This window comes from Chamaea fasciata, unplaced genomic scaffold, assembly GCF_029207755.1.
Source record: "Chamaea fasciata isolate MVZ Bird 193981 ecotype frontalis unplaced genomic scaffold, bChaFas1.0.hap1 SCAF_4, whole genome shotgun sequence".
Classification (NCBI taxonomy): Eukaryota; Metazoa; Chordata; class Aves; order Passeriformes; family Sylviidae; genus Chamaea; species Chamaea fasciata.
This window is the reverse complement of record NW_027094089.1, coordinates 12,843,376-12,862,830: the sequence shown is the minus strand read 5'-3', so window position 1 is coordinate 12,862,830 and position 19,455 is coordinate 12,843,376. Positions and strand designations below refer to the sequence as shown.

Genomic DNA, 19,455 nt, shown 5'->3' with positions numbered 1-19,455 from the left:
GCTCACTGTGCTATTTCTGTGACAGACCCAAAGAACATTACAGACCTGGGGGCAGTGTGGATTCTGATCATCTTTTAACACTGCACTGGACCAGACTAAGCATTCTGGACCCACGCTGCAGTTTCTTTAACACTGTGACTTGAACCAATTAATTCACCACAGCTTCAGCACTCACCTGGGTGACAAAGGAGACCTCCTGCCTAACCCAATAACACCAAGTATTCCAGAAGTGAGTCTCTCTTCAGCCAGCTGGCTCTGCCGGCCCTGGATAGACAGCAGGGTCCGGATGACAGATTCAATCAGAACGGGGTCATCTTGCTCCAGCTGCACCAAGGATAACTGCATGGCTTTATGCCACCAGAGAAACAGCTTTGCCTCTTCCTTTGCTGAACTTTAGGTAAAAATTGAAGAAAAATATAAGAGAAAATAAAAAGAGTCAGATATATAGGTTAAGAAGTTTACTTTCCTCCCATAAGGTCCATGAAGAATTCAGCTTGTTAATTAATAACAGCTAATTTAATCACACAAGGATAACATAACTATACTACCCCACCAGTTATTATAGTGCCATGACTGCTGCTGTTATGGATTTGATCCGCCAGCTAGAAGGTTTTAAGGGCCTGTACCAGGACAAAGAACAGTGCTTCCTTTTAAGCTTTACAACTGGAAAAAAATGACACTGCAGTTTTAAGTGGATTTAAACTTGCCTAAAACTTGGCAGAAAAGGAATGAAGCCGTATCTCTATTTGATTCTTCTTTTCTTTACTTACCAATGAAACATTTTAGGACGCACTGGATGTTGTCACCACAACAACTTAGATATTTAATATGATCCTTAAAAAAAGGAAACATTTAGGCTTTTTGTTGAGTAAAGCCCAAAGTGAAGTTCCTCCTATGCTATTTTTAATCTTTCCCCAAACAGTTGGCAGTTTAGGTTAACAAGCTCAGATTTTCCACATCAAGCACCAGCACGAGTTTCCTGCATCAGGGTATCCTCACATTACTCCTCCCAGTCATTTCCCATTGCAGGCAATCTCAGATCTGATGTTTACAGCAAGGTTTAGCTGCTTTATATGGTGGCTTTGCTGTCTCCTTCATACCTTGGCAATGAAATTACTACAGTACCTACCACAGTGGAAGTATTTTTTGAATTTCAAGAAACAGTGGGAACATTTTTCCAAATTGTTGTTTTACAGAAAATATAAACATTATCAACATTAACATGGAAAAATAATAGTCAGGTTTGGCAATTTCAGCAGCAACTCTAACTACAGTTGTTACACACATTAAATATTTTTATTCTGACCCCAAAGCTATGCATCCTTTCCCCTCAGAACTCAGTTATCTAAGATGTCTTACAGTAATACAGGCCACTAACCCTGGATGTCCCATCAGATCCACTGGCTCCAGATTTGGCACAGAGCTGCTGCACAGTCCCCATCCAGCAGCTTTCAGCACCAGGTCTCTCAGAGTGCCAGACAGAACATTCAACATGTAACTCAACCCACCTTGTGGACACACTGGGAAGTGGAACCCAGAATGATTCAGGATTTGCTTCGAGTCATTTTAACGGAGCACAAATTCAGGCTGCCATTGACACCAAGCTTGCCTGACTGAAAAATGACAAACTCACTAATTTTCTAGCAGATTAAATTCCTTCTGACACTTAACAACTACTTTCTGTTGGCACTGCAGATGGACAGACCCCGTATTAGTAGATAAAGGAGGACAGGCCATTTCATCCAGCACTCTGTTGAAATTAACTTAATTAACCAGGGCTACCTCATTATACCAGCTATACAACTCCAAATAAACTCTAATCTAAATAATAACAATAATCCAAAAGTCCAGGCACATTCAGAAGCTTCAAGTTTCATACCTGGGGTTCACTTGCTCCAGCCATTTGCTGATGGTCAGCAGGATTTTCATTTCATTGGTAAGGGTTTGGTCAGTGTTCAGACATTGAAGCAGGTAGACATAGAGGGTCAAGTAACTTCCTAAAGACAGGCACTCCTGCAGGAATTCTTCCATGGTTAGCTCAGGAACTTGGAGGGAAGCAAGTATAGGGCCCCAGCCTAATTCCTGGTGGTGAGAGGAATCTTTGAAGAAAGCAGAAGGAAAGAACAAAAAGCAGGTGAGAAAGCAGCACTTGGTAACACCTAAGAACCAGGACTACTAGTTAAGAGAATCTGGGTTGGTTTAGCTGTTTTTCAGGTAATCAGCATGTCATGCAACTCTGATGGAGAGAACAGAAAAATTCCACTATTATAGGGCACCTCCTTGAGGTCAATGTAAGATATTTTCCCAGCATTTCCCAGGACTAAAATCTGAACATTTTAGCAATGGAATTGGAAGTATTTCCCTCAGGTGTAATGAAATCTTCCACACAGTCGAAGAAATGAAAAATAGTTCCACAAGGATTATGTAAACAGAAAAAAGAAGAAAAGAAGAGAAAAAATCATGCACACCACACTTTCAGAGTTTTACTTAAACCAGAGTATTTTCTACTTAAATTAGCCTACAGAACACTAGAGTAGGGGAAAAATGTCTTTGGTTCTCTTGGGGTGATTTTTTTTCATAAAGTCCTCCACTTTAGCTGGAAAAATGGCAACACTACACAAAGCAAATCAGTTTTCACAGAGACAAGTATGGATATTAAGAAAACACACAATTAAAGCAACTGTAAGATCCAGACCACAATCACAGAATCCCAGAATGGTTTGGGTTGGAAGGGACATAGAAGACCATCTTATACCATCCACTGCCATGGGCAGACACACTATCCAAGGTTGCTCCAAGCCCCGTCCAACCTGGCCTTGGACATTTCCACGGATGGAGAACTCACAGCTTCCCTAGGCAACCTGTGCCAGGGGCCTCACCACTCTCACAGGGAAGAATTTCTCTCTCATACCCCATCTTGTGACAGTTCCACTTCCCCATGGCAGAGGGGCTGGAACAAGGTGATCTTTAATGACCCTTCCAACCCAAACCAGTCCATAATTCCAGACAATTTGTGCTCAGTGGCTTCCCAGATGTACCAGAGGCTGCGAAACAGAGACAGGCTCCTACCGTTGCTGAAGTAGGAAGTGATGCAAGCCTCTGTGGTCTCGGCCATGTGGCGCACGGAGGCCAGGCTGTGGCACGCAGCCGTGAGGAGCGGCATGGCCAGAAGCCCCTGCACCCTGCTGTCGATCCACTTGCGTAGGCTGCCCCGCAGGGACTCGGCTGTGGTGATGCTGGAGTTGTTCAGCATCATCAGCGTCTCTGTGAACAGGCTGCTGAGGGCCAGGTGACGTGTCTGCAGGTCCATGTCTGCAAATCAGAAACCAAAGAACCCTTTCAGTGAAGAGACACTGGATCCCAGATTCAGCTTCACCACTAGACACCTTCTGTGGACACTGGGAAAAGCCTCTTCCTCGTTACGTACCCATGGGCAGGGAGAGACATGATCCCTCACAACCATTTCTGTGGAGTACAGTGAGACACTGATTTCACCTGAACTCAGTTTGACAGAGGAACCTCAACATGGTACTAGTACTAAAAATGAGGTCTAGATAATCTCACCACACAATCCTGGCTGTATGGACACATTATACCACTAGGATAGACCAGTATACCACTAGGATACAGCAGTATACCTCTTCAACACTGTCAAGTTTTCCAGGTTTTACAATTTAGAACCATTTCTGAGTCACAGAATCATAGAATATTAAGGGTTGGAAGGGACCTTAAATATCATCTAGGTTCCAACCCTCCTGCCACAGGCTATTTCCACTCGATCAGGTTGCTCAAGGCCTTACTCACTGTGGCCTGGAGCACTGCCAGGCACTGGGCAACCTGTGCTAGTGTCTCACCACCCTCACAATAAGAATTTCTTCCTAATACCTAACATAATCTTCCTCATTTTCAGTTTGTACTCATTACTCCTAATCCCTCCTAAGACCAGGAGAATGTATTTGTGCCATCCCTCACTTAAAAAAAGAGGCAAATGACAAGTAAAATAAAAATTAGAAAAAACCACCAGATGATAAAGAAATTAATCACTTAAGCTTCTGTACATCATCAGCCAGTTTTACTCACAAACGTAACCCGTTTTAAATGTTAGTTCTGTTACTCTTGACAGCTCTGTAGGGCAAGATTCATCTCTCTGCTTTGTGCTAATATACCACCTATTTATACACCACCAAAGCACCATGCCCTGCTGCCCATAAGGGAGACATGACAGTAATGCAAAGAATTAAATTGTCACAGATATTCATCAGTCCACTCAGTGGAATAAAGGATTTTGACAGTAATTTAAATTAATTAATTTAAATTTAAAGTAATTTGCCATTTCCTCAACACAGACCTGGGGGATTAAAGATGACTACATCATCTAGCAACTTGGCCATTTCTTGTTCCAAAACTGCAAGGGTTATCTTTCCACTTTGTTCTAAGGTGCTGAGGAACTGAACCACCTGGCGAATGTATGCTTGGCACTTCAGTGTTGCATCCTGTCAAACAAAATTAAAATCAATTAGGGAAAAAAACCCAACCAAATCACATCTAGAACTCTTTCCATATTCTGTAATATACCCAAGAAGAAACTCACAAAACCAAGAACAGCATGGAGATGCTCCAAAACTAGTTCTACTCACAAGGTGGATGTGACTATTTGAAGATGCCCCAAAGCCTGCTGAGATTTTCAGGAGCTTCACGATCAGTTCAGCTCCAGCATCCTTAGCAAGGATAACAGAGGGAGGGTAGTGACTGTTGCAGTAACTGATGATGCTTTCATAAGATGAAATGCCCACAAGCTGCCAAGGAAGAGAGCTGGTCTGTCCAAGAAGATTTATGAGTGGAGATTCCTGAAGATTTAAAGGCATCAGTTTAAACTTCACCTTCTTTGCAGTTTTCATTTCATACTCACAGTACTCAATACTGGAAGGAAGCTCTGGCTTCAGAATGTGAACAAGATGGAGCTGAAAACCCACAGAAATAGATGACCTTAGGGAGTCTGTCTGAAAAGCAATTCCTTATTGAAGCAGTAAGCTAACACATGTATTTCATCTCTAGCATTTGCAGAACTGTATTCAGACTGTTGGAGCAGCTCTAACCAAGTACTAAAGTCTGTGAAAAATGTTAAAATTTGACATGTAAACATGTCAAATGCAAATGACAGCAAGAAAGATATGGAGACCCTTCAAGTTAAAGTCAGTACAAGTTTAAAAGAGGCATTAAAATATTATTTTTAAAAATACATTAACGTAAGGTCACAGGAGAAACTGCCTCCCTGAATTTTCCATTTAGTGAACCATCCACGAACCTGGGGGACTCCTCATGTGCTTATTCTCATAAATACCACCCTGAACAGCACAGCAGCCCCACAGCTCACACAGGCAGTACAAGTCAACAGATGTAAAAGTCTCTCTATGAGCAGCTACCATCTATCCTTAAACATCTGCAGTGAAAAAGAGCCCCTTGAGCATAGAGAAACACCAGCTGGCATGGAGCGATGTCAGAAGTTTAGATTGGGTATCAGAAAATCTCCCAGGGAGTGGTGGAGCACTGAACAGGCTCCCCAGGGAATGGTCACAACCCTGAGGCTGCCAGAGCTCCAGGACAATTTGGACAACAGCTTGACTACTGATGATGTAGTCATCTTTAATCTCCCAGGTTTGTGCTCTCAGGGAGGCACAGGGTGGAATTGCTGAGGTGTCCATGCAGGGCCAGGAGTTGGACTCAATGATTACTTCCAACTCAGGATAATTTATATCCTATTCTATGTTTCTACAGGTTTTAGAATGAACAAATACTGGAATTGTGGTGATAATCCAGAACTAACTCAAATGACACTACTTCCATAGGAATGTGACACTGGTACAACAAGTACTCCTTGAGTGGCTCATGCCCTGGAATATAGGGCTGAGAAAGTTTGAGATTTAGATCAAGGTGTCACAGGAGTGCTCTGGGAGGCCAAAACCTCCTGACAGTGTATGTCAGTTTAACACACTGCTGGAGGGAAGAAGGGAATTCCTGAGTCCGACTCACACCATGTGCAAACAGCTATCTTCTGAAGCTTGAGATGCTTCTGATAAGCAAGGACATTCAGGTATGTGAAAGTATGTGAACTCTGGCTATTTTCCTAAACTGAAATTCAATGATGGGCAAAGGCTGCTGGTGACACCTTGGTGCAGTATCTTGTAATGCCTCAGAGGAAATGGAGAGAAGTTACTGCAAGTGGGAGAAAACTGACAGATGTGAAATGGGACTTCTTGAAGATGATCAAGACCCTCTTAAGAGTCCTCCAGAAGCAATTAATTGATTTAGTCACATCTCATGTCCTTTCTAGTAAAGAATTATTTTTCTTTTAAGAGATGGCTATGAACTGTCACAAAAAAAATTACCTCTTCGCCTATAAGCTGCTCCTCCTTTGCCAACAGGACCATCATATACAGCAAACAGACAATCATGCTGTGAGTCTGAGGGTGAGGGTTGGGATTCCAGGCATCAGAGAGGACACTGACCCAGTTTACTTCACATAAAACATAACCCACGAACAAGAAACAACTCTTGGGGCTGCCTCTTTCAATCTAGGAAGGAGAAAGGGAAAAAGACAGGTGCATAAAACAATGTAAGATATAAGTAGTACTTTTACACTTTTCAGTTCTTTAGCTAACTGTAAATCTACCGCAGCATCTTAGGTCAGCAGAGGAGTAACAAATGTCTTTTCTTCATCATTTTGCTCCCCCTCTTGAAGCTTTACCTTGTCTCAGACAACTTGGAAGTGAGAACAACATGGCAATAGCAAAATATATTAAATCTAACTAAAAACATTAAATACATATGCAATAAATGGGACATTTCAGCAGATCAACAAAGAGGGAGCTGTACAGCTCCCCACAGCCTTGTATAAGACTCCAAAGCACTCCTTCACAAAAAATCCATCACAAACTGAGCAGCTGTGAATGCTAAAAACAAACTTTAAAAAGAAAGAACTGTCTCCTGCTCTCCAGCTATTTTCAAGGGCAGGACTGACTATGAACTTAATTCAACAGATGCCATAAACTCACTTTAAAGAACTCTTCCATAAGCATCTGGTCTGGATGCATTTCCTTCCATGGAAGCCTTCTGAACTCAGTGTGGAAAGCATAGAGAATAAACTCTGGCATTTTGGGGGCTGTGCAACATTCACAGTAATGCATTAGGTGTAACCAGAGAGCCCCATGGTGGCTTGGCAACAGCTTTTCTAGAATCAAAGAAAATAGCAGAAATAACAACAGAAAAAAATTCAGATAAAACTTGATTTCAGAAGAAAGTTTATTTTTGAAGACAAAAAACTTGTAAGTCACACTAAAATATACTCCAAAGAAAAAAATGCACACTAAACTTTTGTATTTTTTTTTCTCCAAATCAATAAGTGGGGAGGCTTAGGATTTCATGCTCACCTTTGAAGTTCTCGTGCAAAAGCTTGATACAATCTGCAAACAAACAGACCACAGTGGAGGCTACAGCAGTGTCGCTCTCCAACCAAGGGTAGCAGGGTTGGCTACTGAAAAGAAGCACAACACGAATTTCAGCGTTCAGTTACCTGAGCATAAACGTTTGCAATTTAAATATTCTAAAGTAGTGAAGTAAAGGTATCAGCAGTCCTCCCAATTTAAGCTTTTTGAGATTGTCCTCTTCTTCGTTGGAAGAGCTGCACAGTTCGCTATCCCACTAAAGATCCACTCAATAAGCAGAAATTAATTGCTTGATATTCATAATGAAATTGAAACAACAGTTTCTCAATGACATTGTTCAGCAACTCCAGACAACCTTCTAACTTTAGTGCTGAAAGTGCACTCACAACTCCAAAAGCTTTTAATTTTGAAAGAAAGCAAAATTTGAATGAATAGTAGCATAACTAACTTCTCATGTCAAGACAGAGGCACACAAAGCAATAGATCATCACAGCCTTCATTTAGCCTACAGTTTCTTTATATACTACTGGCATTTGGGGTTGTATTTGTTTGGCTTTTTTGTTTTCTTTTAAACAGGTATTACAGATATTATGGAAGCTAAAAAAAGGAAATCCAAAATTCAAGTTTCAGTATTTTTAAAATTGAGTGAAATAATTCAAATAATCAAGCTCTGCTCATATTATTACAAGATCTTTCTCATATCTAAAATAATTGTTCTATCCAAACCTTGGAAAATTTGATGTAGGTCAGGAATTAGTTCTGTAATTAAGGAAATGACAAAGTGAGAGCTATTTAAATGGAAGGCAAGACAGGCACAAATCATTAAATACCAGGTAATAATGAAAGCCATTCTTAGAGGCCTAAAGTTCCTACTTTAGCAAAAATTAATTTAATTTTAAAATTCCATATATACCTTGCATCTTCTTTCTCCAAGACCAGTATCCACGGCTTGAAGAGTCCAGCAATGACTGAATACAAGGACTGCAATGCTAAAAGGAAACAAAACAAAGTTGCTTTTTTCCTTCAAATCAAAAACAGTGAACATATTACACTTTTCTAAATTTGCATATAATATCCTTTTCTCATTCTAACATTCACAGAATTACAGAATAATTACGACTGGAAAAGACCTCTCAAGATCATTGAGTCCAACCATTCAATCAGTCCTTTCTGGCCAAATAAAAATTTAAAATACAATATGCTTAATATTAACTCTAGTTAACAATAGGGCTGTTTTAACAACCATCATAAGCATTTTGCATTGTTAAGATGTTTTATCAGTATAATTTCAATAACACATCAGAGATTGTGGGGGCAAAGATGATTCACACTTTAAACCTTCACATATTAAAATGTGTAAATTAAAATTTAAATTAAAATTAATTAAAAACTTTAAAAAAGCCAGCTTTCTCCAGATCTAAATCAAGCATGATGAAATTGAGTAGTGTCTCCTTCCAAACCTCTGCTCAGTGCAAAAGACTGTACTTTTCCTGGAGAAAGTACAATCACCTTATAAAATAATGCTCAACCAAGCTCAAATATAAAAAAAACTTCCTCTCAGGTTATAAAGCATGAAGTCCTGCATGGCCATGAAGTAGCAGCAACATTTCCCATCTGTATTTTAATATTATCATTACTGCACAAATTAAAATTAAGAAGATTGTACTGTGTATTTATGGCCCTTAACAGAGGGAATTAGAGAAATCAGGTGTCTGTTTTTAAGTCATTTGCTTTCGAGACACATTACCTGCTAAAATTCTGCTACTGCCAACAGGCTCTTGGGCTAAATTAGCAACTTCAGTGTCAATCAGTCGTTTAATGAGATACTCCAGGAATGTGTTCACTTCAGCCACATAAGGAGTCCATTTTGAAAACAGGCCAAAAGTCCTGAAGTCCACCGAGGCCAGTCGGAGTTTGCAGAAGGATGTAGAAAGCCATTCTATTGTCTCTCTGACCTGTAAAAAGAAGAAAGCTATTAGTCAGCTGCAGAAAGGCTGCACAGCAGTGTTATCTGTCACTGGAGGGCATCTGTTTCACCTGAAAAGCATAAATCAACCCAAGAGGCACCCACCTGTTCTATGGAGAGGAGAGTTTTTGCAGTATCCCTCACCACAGGACCTTCAGCAGAATCACTTTTCTTGAAATTGCCCTGCTCAGTCACTGCTGAATCACACCCCAAAACTTGAAGTGATGCCTTCCAACAGTCAGGGCTTAGAAGCTGCTCTGATGAGCCTTAGGAGAAGGAAGGGAATGCATTTGTGAAAACCAGAAAGATGTTAGTCTCTTTCTCCAAACAAGTCAATAAACTTTGAAATTACAGCTCCCTGCTACATGAAAAATTAGGTAGCATGGGAGTTTGAAAGCCCCAAGTTTAAGAGTGAGAGATTATCTCTAGTTTGCAAATGTAATCGATATTTCCTTTTAGCATCTACATGTTTCTCTCCTTGAATAGCTTCCCATGCACTTTGTGCATCCCTGGCTGCAAATATACATTAAGAGACAGCTGCTGCCTCAGCAGGTATGGTTTGACAGAGAGAAGAACTTTTGACCCCATTTGAGGGGCACATCAGAATATGGGTGGCATCAAATGTCAACTGGGACATTTTCAGCAGATTTCAGTGTCAGTTGTATGTCTATAATTCCAGCTCTCTGCCTGATATTGAAGGGTAATCAAAAACAAGGGTTCTACATTACAGACCATGGCATAGCCATCATTAATAGGTGCTTCCATTAACAGAAGGCTCTCCTCCATCCTTCTCCTGTTACATGGGCTGAAAAACTGTTGTCATTGATGTGGGTGCCTTGACTAACAGAAGAGCTACAATATGGCTAACAAAAACACATCACATAGCAAGGCACAAAAAAATGCCCTAGGCAGAAACCTAAGGAAGTGTAAATCATTCTGCAGTTTAACTCTGCTGCACAGAGTTCATATTTTTAAGCCAGAAGAGTTCTGCACAAAGGCTTAGGATGCATCACCTCAGATACTCACTTTGCACAAACAACCTTAAGAAATCACTGTAGTGATCAGGGAACTGATACTGGAGAAGGTTAGTCCAATGCTTGCAGAAGATATTAAATGGCATCAAAATATCTTCTTCAGGTTCCAGGCCACATGCATTGAGAGCCAAGTGAATGGACTCCAGGAGCTGGGTGCGCTCCGAGAGAGGCGGCTTGGCCACGCTCAACCACTGAGTGAGGTCGAACTACAAGAGAGCACAGGGAGCATTTGTGAGCAGGACAGTCAACAGACACAACACCTTTAGGAGGAGGGAGAAGTCACCAGAGAAATTAAATCATGACATTTTTATGTACTTAAGAAAAACTTCATGAATCTGCATCTCGTTAGCCCTAACTCCAAACCTCACTCTCCAACGGCTATGATTCAGCACTCCGCAGCAGTCTCTAGATCTATGAAACAGCCCTTGGCAGAGTGGCTCAGATTCATAAAGATATGTCTGAATTTCCACACAAGCATTAAACTGGACTGATACCCACAGTCCATACATTTTCAGGTGGAGAAGCAAAGCTTTGAGCACCTGCTTAGACCTTGGTCAGCAGGGGCAATACTGACCACTGCCACCATGGATAGTTCAGAGTCCTGCCCAGGACAGAATGCCTGCGGCTCCCAGCTGTCTCCCTGAAACTGAGGAGGAGAATCAGAGGAATATCAAAGGCCAAGTGTTATACTAATTATTCCACTGGCAGTATCATGAGTAACAGGAGATGTGCAAATCATTTGGTATTACTTTACTCTGTTTTAAGACAGGCAGGAAGGACATGGGTGCCAAACAGAGCTGGAAAATGCAGACACTGTCCCAAATTTTGTTTTGATTGTTAGGTACCAGGAATTCAGTGGCTACTGTGATGAATGTCCTTGTAGAGACACCAGGCAGAAGAAGTCAACAAGAGAGGGTTTTAATTTCAGCAATAAGCCCTGGGAAGCACATACTGGCATTACCTGTGCTAGAAAAGGCTACTTAAGCTATTTGCCTTGACTCTAGCCCCTCTTGAGCTTAAATGCAACACTTACCATTTGGTATGACCAACACAGATCTACAGAACTTATCAATGCTATTTTAAAATACCAGATTTTCATCTCTTTCCTCTTTAGCTTAAGGACATGGTCTTCAGCCAAAAAATACACACAGACCAGACTTTACCTTTGTCAGCAGCATGAAGACAACATCACTGTTATCATCACTCAGAAAGGCCACGACTTTTTTGTATAAAGCCACAAATTCATCGGGAGAGGAAACAGGAGTGAAGTAAGGAGAAAGGAGAGTACAGAGCCTCCAATTCTGCAGGATCGTCTGGAGCAGACGCTTGCACTCTGATTTGGTCCCACTGATGAACACCTGAGAAGAGTGGGAATGGTGGAAAAAATAACAGCCAATTATCAGTCAGCTGGAAAATACACCACTTAAGCTTGTTGTTGAGACACTCATAGTTTTGGTCCTTTTATGAAAAGTGAAGTTTTTCTCAAAAACAGAAGACTGAGATTATGAAATTGTAAGATTAACATCGACTAAATGCTGTTATTCCACAAGATACAATGCAAAACAAACATGTCTTCCTAGCTCACTTTAGAGCAGCATTTGTGATAACATATGTTGTCTAAAAATACCCAGAAATACCTTTTCTTTTTCTGATGGAATAGTGTAAGAAAATGAATCCCGATTTCACCAGCCCTGCTTGATACTTGGAAAAACTTAACAGAACTAGAGCTGTGAAGAACCTCTCAGCACTTCAGCTGTTAAAGGTGCTCAGGGAAAGCTGCACATGGAATATTAAGCTGTATCTAAGATAAAAGTAAGTATCTTGACCCAAAGCACAGGCTAATAATTTTTCTCAGAGCACAAACACAGCAAATATTACCACCACCAACAAGCATTTGTCTTCTCTACCAGCAAACTTCTGATATAACTCACTACACAGGAGAACACTACAAGGCTGCAGAAGAAAGGTGTAACACTACAAGGCTGTAGAAGAAAGGTGTCTAAATACAGACATTGACAAGATATGCATCAACCAGAAATTGACAGGTAACAGCAAAGTCTATGCTGAGTCACACTCTTACGAACTGAAAGTATTCAAACCTTAGTTACCTGCCCAAAATTCCAGCATTTAACTAACACAATGAAAATTTAAGCAGAGGCACCTCAGAGGAACAGTTCTTACTTTGCTTAAATGCAAGCTTCACCTCTCCTAAAGACTGTGCATATTACACAATTAGTTTCAAACAAAATGGGATAGAAGTTTAGAAACTAACTTTAAGCCTTCTGAACGTGTTTAGGACTGTCCCCCCCATTAACAGTAGTGAAACTGGAATACGAATTAGCACCAAAAATTAAACTTTAAAAATTTAAAAAGTATTTTCATATTCAAGAAATAAACTCACTTGGCCCAGAATCTCAATGCAGGATGTGAAGAACTGTCTTGTGGGAGGATTACGTTGAGTTTCATCACACACATATTCTACCAATGTAAAAAACAAACCAATTCCAACTTTCTTGATCATGGGCATAGGCTGCACCTTGTAGATATTTATCAGGGCCCTAAAAAAATTAAGTTAAAAAGGCAAATTAAATTTCCATGCAGAGAATGTAACAATAAAGAGAGGTTTCTTGCCAATACATAGCCTTGAGGTGAGTATTCGTGATACTCCCTGAGTATCCCTCCTTCTCATATCCAGACTGAAAAGTCACAGATTTAGCTCATGTAATTTTGCTGCCTGAAGTGGATACTTACAAACCTTAGAAAGTCTTCATAATCAGAGTGAGAAAGTGAACACTGAAAGATTTCCAAAGCATAATTCCAATGGATTATTTCTCCCTTTAATCACATACTCCTCATATTCTGATGGCATCTCAACTGCCTTTGTATTGCAAGAAAAACTACCCCATTTTATTTCACAGGCTCAACAATAAAAGAATTAAAACAGAATCAATCTTTTCTTGTGTAATGCCAAGTAAATGTTTCATTGAGATCAAATCCCTGTCTTCACTAAGTCTGAATTAAAACAGATGAAGATGCAATTCCACAGATGTAAATCCCAAGAACTAGCTTATCCACAGAATTTGTAAGATTAATGATCAAGAATGAACAAGCAGGAGTAGTATATAAATCCTTTTACTTGTACAATCATTACATTCTATAGTAAACCAGCTACTCTAAGAGAATCCCAGCATGAATCTGGAAGATTGAGGATGAAGTTGCAAAAGTGGACCTCTGGGATGAACTGTAAAACGTCTTTAAGTGAGGAAAAGGGCCTTGGACAACTCAATTTTATTCACACCCCCTCAAAAAAAGTAGTATTATCTAGCTCACTTCCACTGTACCATTTTGTTTCACTTATTGAAAAATTCAAATTATAGCATTCTATTAAAGATTTATGTCCTGCACTATAACAGAGAAAAACCCAAAGTCATATACAAATAATGTAATTTAGCCTGTGGCTGAGACAGCTATGGTAGAAGTTTGCTACTTCCTAAAGCTTAGCACAGCATCCATGTGTCATCAATGAGTGTCATTTTACAGGATTAGGAGGGCTATTATAATGCACAGAACAATAAAAAGAAGTTGAAAACAATAAACAGAAGTACAACACACTATTGTGTGCCCTTCTGAGCCTGAACAACCCTCTGATAATAAGAATTACTGCGTCAAAACACACAGGTTTCAGGATTCAAGCTCTGCTGTTGGCCCAAGCTGATGAGCACAAAGAAAAACACATAAACAGGTTCCACATTTTGACTCTAACATGCCAAAATGGAAACACAACCACTACCCAGAGCAGCATCTGAGCAACCTACGTTATGAAATTCTCCACGTGTACAGCTGCTTCCACAACACCCGGGGAAGGTGGCTTCATGGCTTCTGCCTGCAGCTGTCTCACTTCTTTACGCAAAGCATGAAGCTGCTGGCTCACTGCTTCATCTCTGTGCTTCCCTTCAAACTAAACGACAAAAAACCACATTCATTTCAGAATTAACACAGTTTTGCTAAAACTCTTCCATGTTGCAGCTTTTTCTAAAAAAGAAACAGAGTCCAGTCAAAGAACTCTGAATTTGGATGGCTTTCCCCCTGAGAGCTTTGATGAGATTTAGTGCATCGTGCCCAAGCATACATCCTTGGTCGTGTTCCTAATTAATTATCACACACACTAATAGAATTCATGTCTTTTATCTAAGCCTTTTAATCCACAGGGACTGAAACTTAGAGGGGATCAAAAAAATTAATTTACTAAGCAACACTGAAGTATTTCCATAAACATTTTCATTCCTGTTATTCCTATCAGCAAACAAATTCCCACAACCCATACACTGGGAAGCAGTTTAGAATAGCTGCCACAAGCGAAACACATTATGCAACAACTTATTTTTCAGCTGTTGATCTGCTTCTCCTTTTGAGCATTACACGAGGTGTTTCAGACCACTAATATGTGTGTGGATTTATTTGGTCACTTTTATAATAATTCAGCCATTTCACATTCATCCTCTATGTTCAACAGCCCCAAAAGAGAGGTGATGCCATGCCTCTAACCTGTATGGTGAGCCGAGCTGCTCCCTGGCAGTCTTTATTTGAAGTTCCCCGGCACTCTAGGTGGAGGGTGATTTGCTCCTCCCTGTTGACATACAGCTTAGGCACTGTGTCCAGGATCTCACTGTTCAGAGCAACATGCTGAGACTCCCAGAGAGCTGCAGTTCTGAAAGGCATTTATTAATAAAATTACCAAAATCTTTCCTGAAAACACCAATGCTAAGAATATATAAGAAAGGAGACTTCAATTTAATGTGTTGTACAAAGACTCACGACACTTTCCTGGAAAACATGAAAGGTTATTAAATTAAATTGAGCTAAATCTTCAAAGTAATAGCACTTCAAAGTAATAAAAAACCAGGTTCATAAGAACAAAACTACTCAAGTATGTGTGAGTTCTTTTGAATGACTTGATACGACGGCCTGGAAGGAAACTAAACAGAATAATCCCTGTAGAAAATGCAATTTTCCACCAGAACAAAAGAAAAAAAGACCAGAGAGTGATGATTCAGTTGAAAGTGGGGAGAAAAACAAACAAACAAACAAACAAACAAACAAAAACAACAAAAAAAAAAAAAAAAAAAAAAAAAAAAAAACACACACCCAGAAGAGAAAGAAGAGAACCCACCTAAAACTGATACTGGAATTGTTTAGACACAGCCTCTCATGGGCTTAGTACTTTTTGTTCTGGTTCATAATTTTGTTATTAAATGACTACATTGGGTAAGAACAGCCACAGATTGACCAGTTGTGACTGAAAACAATTCAGCTGTATTATCTGAGTTGGAATATTAAAAACAGAAAGTCTCTTTCATTCACAAAGCTAGCAGAATCAGAAATCAGATTTCTCTCCTGGGTGCTTCATATTGCAACGACTGCCTAGGAGCAAAAGGGTTAAATAACTCATTGTCAACAAATCTAGCCTAAAAAGGCTTTATTTCAGGAAATATGCCAAATGAGAAAGTAAGTTAGATGCCCTCTGATGAAATCTCAGTCATTAGATAAGACTTGTGCACTTTTATGTCAGTTGAAGAAGTAGAATAATAACCTGACAGACCAGAATAAAGAGAAAACAAATGGTACAAGAAGCAGAAATCAAGTGCTGACAGTCTTGTGATAACACCACAAATGAGGCTGCAGTGAAGGACATCTTCAGGAAGAAATTGCTCCCTGTGAGGGTGGGGAGGCCCTGGCACAGGGCGCCCAGAGCAGCTGTGGCTGCCCTGCCTGGAAGTGTTCAAGGCCAGGTTGGATGGGGTTTGGAGCAACCTGGGATAGTGGAAGGTGTCCCTGCTCAATGCAAGGGGTAGGATGGGGTGAGCTTTAAGGTCCTTTCCAACCCAAACCATTCTGTGACTCCATGATCATTTCAAGGCACTGGTGAGGCACAAGGAGCACAGACATGACTCACTTGGCATGTTGCTGCAAGATGTTCAGGTCCTTGCGCATGAGCTGGATCGCGTCTTTCTGGCTCACGAGAGTGGCAGAGGAAATCACTGGCACGGGTGCTTTCATTGTCTGCAGTGGCAGAGGGGGCTTGGGAGTGTCAAGCTTCTTCAAGTTATTCATGATCCTCACTTTGGCTACATAAAAATTTTAAAAAGCAGAAGCAAGTTTGGTCAGTAAGAAAAGTTTAGGGGAAACTGAACAAAAACATTAATTTTTTTGCATGAAGCATTTTTAACTGCAGCAAATATTTCTCAGGTTTCCCCCTTTTTTAAAAAAAAAAGTACTCAACTAATCTTATTTTTGCCAAACTTTATTTCACACAGCTAATTTTCATGGCCAGCACTTCCATCACACAAAGATTAGGATCAAAAGACCCACTTGTTTCCTTGTTTTCCCCAAACACTCCTATCTTCAGTTTTCCCGTCATTCCGTTTATTTCATGTATTTTACTTATCTGACACAGGCACCCTGACAAAATTCTAAGCAAAATTCATCTTCCTTTCCCTACAACTCATCCTCACCTCTAGTCTTGTCAGTGTCAATTCCTTCACAGAGCACAGCCATTCTCTGGGTCAGCCCTCTCCTCCTGCTGATTTCCATTCAGTTTCTTTGTCCAAACAGTGTAAATTCACCTAAGAAACTATTCCAGTTCCCTTCTATTCCCTCACTTCTTCCTCTTCTTTGGATCAGCCCCAAATCCAATTTCACCGTATCCTTAGAGTAGCAGCTATGACTATCATCCCTTCTGTGCTAGAACAACCCTTTCATTATGCCAAAATTCCAGGGAAACATACGAGGAAAAACAACACAAAACAAAAAACAAACACACAAAACTAAACTTAAAAAACATCTGAGGGACAATATGTTTTCAGGTACAGTTGATTCTACCTTTGCTTGCACCTGTCTCTCTAAATTTTGGGAAAATGAATGTCTGGAGCATGCTCTGCGCAGAGGAACTTTTGGGGAACTCACTCATGATGTCCTACCTCTGCTCTGTAACATGGCAAACTTGAAGCCAAAAAGCATCAGTGTTAGCCCCTCACATGAAAATATTAGTGAGAAAACTGTGACAACTTCATGGAAAATATTGTACCCACAGAAAACAAACAGTAATAATATCTTTATTGGCAGGCATCATCAAGCTCCTGAAGAAACCAGGGCTTTGACATCCCAGTAATTCTTTAAGGCGCAATTTCCTTAAGGTATTTTTATCTCTTACCTGACAAAGGGTTGGTGAAATCTGCTTCCCCTGCAGAAGCATAGGTTGGATGTGATTCAAGCTGAACCTGCAGCCAAAGGTTCAGAGCTTCCTGAAACTCATGATGTATGAGTTCCACATTGACATACTCCATCCACAGATCCTGGAGCACAGAAAAGTTAAATTATCATCTCCATTTTGGTCAGCACCATGTGCTGTCCACCCATCTAGTAGGTGGGGAACTCAAGTAAGTACATAAAAAAATATACCCTGCAGTTTTAACTCATAGAAAATTTATCATTAAGGGCAAAAAATCTAAATTGAAGAAAAATACTGAAGTATTTTATTATATATATATATATATCTAATGAAAAGTATTTGTCACACTTAGAGACGAAATCTGACACACGGTATAATTCCCAACACATAAGAGAAAAAGAGAAAGATAGATTATTAAAAGTCTGCTCCTAAAAAGGGAATACAAGAGACCAAGCCTAAAACATCATGGGATGATTAACTGCAGCCAGGCTAAAGCAGGCTGCATTTCCAGTAGTCATATACACTGGAGGAGTGAAAACAAAGCAAGCGTAAGTAAATGCTCTTTCAAAATCTCTCCTCTTGCAGGGTTTCGCTTCTACTAAGTCTTCAGGCTTGAAGAATAGAATAATACACACTCACTAACTTGTATTTGAACCTGACATTTTTCAGACTACCAAGACAAGCAGGTTTTGGCTTCCAGCTATTTGTTATTTATAGCTCCTAATACTAACTTGAAACATAAAAAGAATTACAGAGTGGTACAGAAAAAGGATTGTGTCGCAAGAATTGAAAGATAACGTAACCTACATCCGAGTCCTCTTTCTAACATTAAGGAAGGCAGTTTGAGATAGCACAGGATTTTAGGAAAAAGGTTAGAGCCATTAAGGTATCATACATGCTGTATTTGTACTACAGACCAGTAACACAACTCTCTCACTGATTTCAAAAACTCATTTTAGCAAATGGACTTTAGATTTCAGATTGTCAGTGTTTTTAGCAACTCACCTGTTGATTCTGCATGACCTTAGCAAGTCTATGTGCATCATACTGCTTTGGTAAAGAGGGAATGTATGTGTCTCCTTTCTGGAAACTCTCCTCTTCCAACCACAAAATTAAAACATTACAAAGCCTGAGGGGAAAAAGAAGATAAAAAGGAAAAAAAAATCAGTGTGAATTTGATTGTTCTAAGGTTAGAATTAGGGCAACAAATAATACTATGAGGTGGTATGGTTTAAAAAAGATATTTCAGGTGCTTTTTCACTTGTTTACTGTCAAGTTAAAGACCAGCAGTGGAAAGAAGTTACTTTGAAAATATGAAGGACAGCAACAAAGAATAAGAGGACAAATTCTGAAAAGAAAAACATTTATGTGAACTAGCATAAGACCCAAGACTGGAATAGTCTCTTATGTCAGAAAGTATCACAATCCCATTCAAAAGAAATAAGGAGAGTACACATGAGCAAGTTTGGCTTCTCACCCCGCAACCTCTCTGCAGTGCCTGCTCCAAAATGTCACGCCTGAGTTAAGTCACATCCTTATATTTCTTTCCAGGGTCTCTCATCCATTCCCATTTCTTTCTATGTTAAAACTTTAACATCAATACACCTTTTTTTCAGCTGACATCATTCCACTGACTGCTACCATTTTCACAATCATGCCATCCAAGCCTTCCTGACAAGGAAGCACTAGAATGACATTACATTTTCACTTCCTGAGCATAAGATTTATTTGGGCACAGAGCAGTCCTGTTTCCTGTTGGAGTGGGGAACTTATTTGAAATGAAAT

General features: G+C 40.0%; 1 protein-coding gene across 1 annotated transcript in view; it reads right to left on the bottom strand.

Annotated features, from left to right (window-relative positions):
- The window catches only part of EPG5 (ectopic P-granules 5 autophagy tethering factor), a 55,040-nt gene that overhangs the window by 4,101 nt on the left and 31,484 nt on the right, over positions 1 to 19,455 (bottom strand). Inside the window, exons 24-42 of the mRNA XM_066180871.1 lie at positions 18,676 to 18,799; positions 17,653 to 17,794; positions 16,396 to 16,567; positions 14,988 to 15,150; positions 14,258 to 14,400; positions 12,844 to 13,000; positions 11,606 to 11,800; positions 10,435 to 10,648; positions 9,514 to 9,674; positions 9,190 to 9,397; positions 8,356 to 8,431; positions 7,428 to 7,531; positions 7,053 to 7,228; positions 6,387 to 6,572; positions 4,638 to 4,847; positions 4,349 to 4,493; positions 3,070 to 3,312; positions 1,880 to 2,099; positions 176 to 391 (exon numbers count right to left, since the gene is read on the bottom strand). Of these exons, the coding sequence (XP_066036968.1) occupies positions 176 to 391; positions 1,880 to 2,099; positions 3,070 to 3,312; positions 4,349 to 4,493; positions 4,638 to 4,847; positions 6,387 to 6,572; positions 7,053 to 7,228; positions 7,428 to 7,531; positions 8,356 to 8,431; positions 9,190 to 9,397; positions 9,514 to 9,674; positions 10,435 to 10,648; positions 11,606 to 11,800; positions 12,844 to 13,000; positions 14,258 to 14,400; positions 14,988 to 15,150; positions 16,396 to 16,567; positions 17,653 to 17,794; positions 18,676 to 18,799 (3,255 nt within the window). The remainder of the gene's footprint in view (positions 1 to 175; positions 392 to 1,879; positions 2,100 to 3,069; positions 3,313 to 4,348; positions 4,494 to 4,637; positions 4,848 to 6,386; positions 6,573 to 7,052; positions 7,229 to 7,427; positions 7,532 to 8,355; positions 8,432 to 9,189; positions 9,398 to 9,513; positions 9,675 to 10,434; positions 10,649 to 11,605; positions 11,801 to 12,843; positions 13,001 to 14,257; positions 14,401 to 14,987; positions 15,151 to 16,395; positions 16,568 to 17,652; positions 17,795 to 18,675; positions 18,800 to 19,455) is intronic.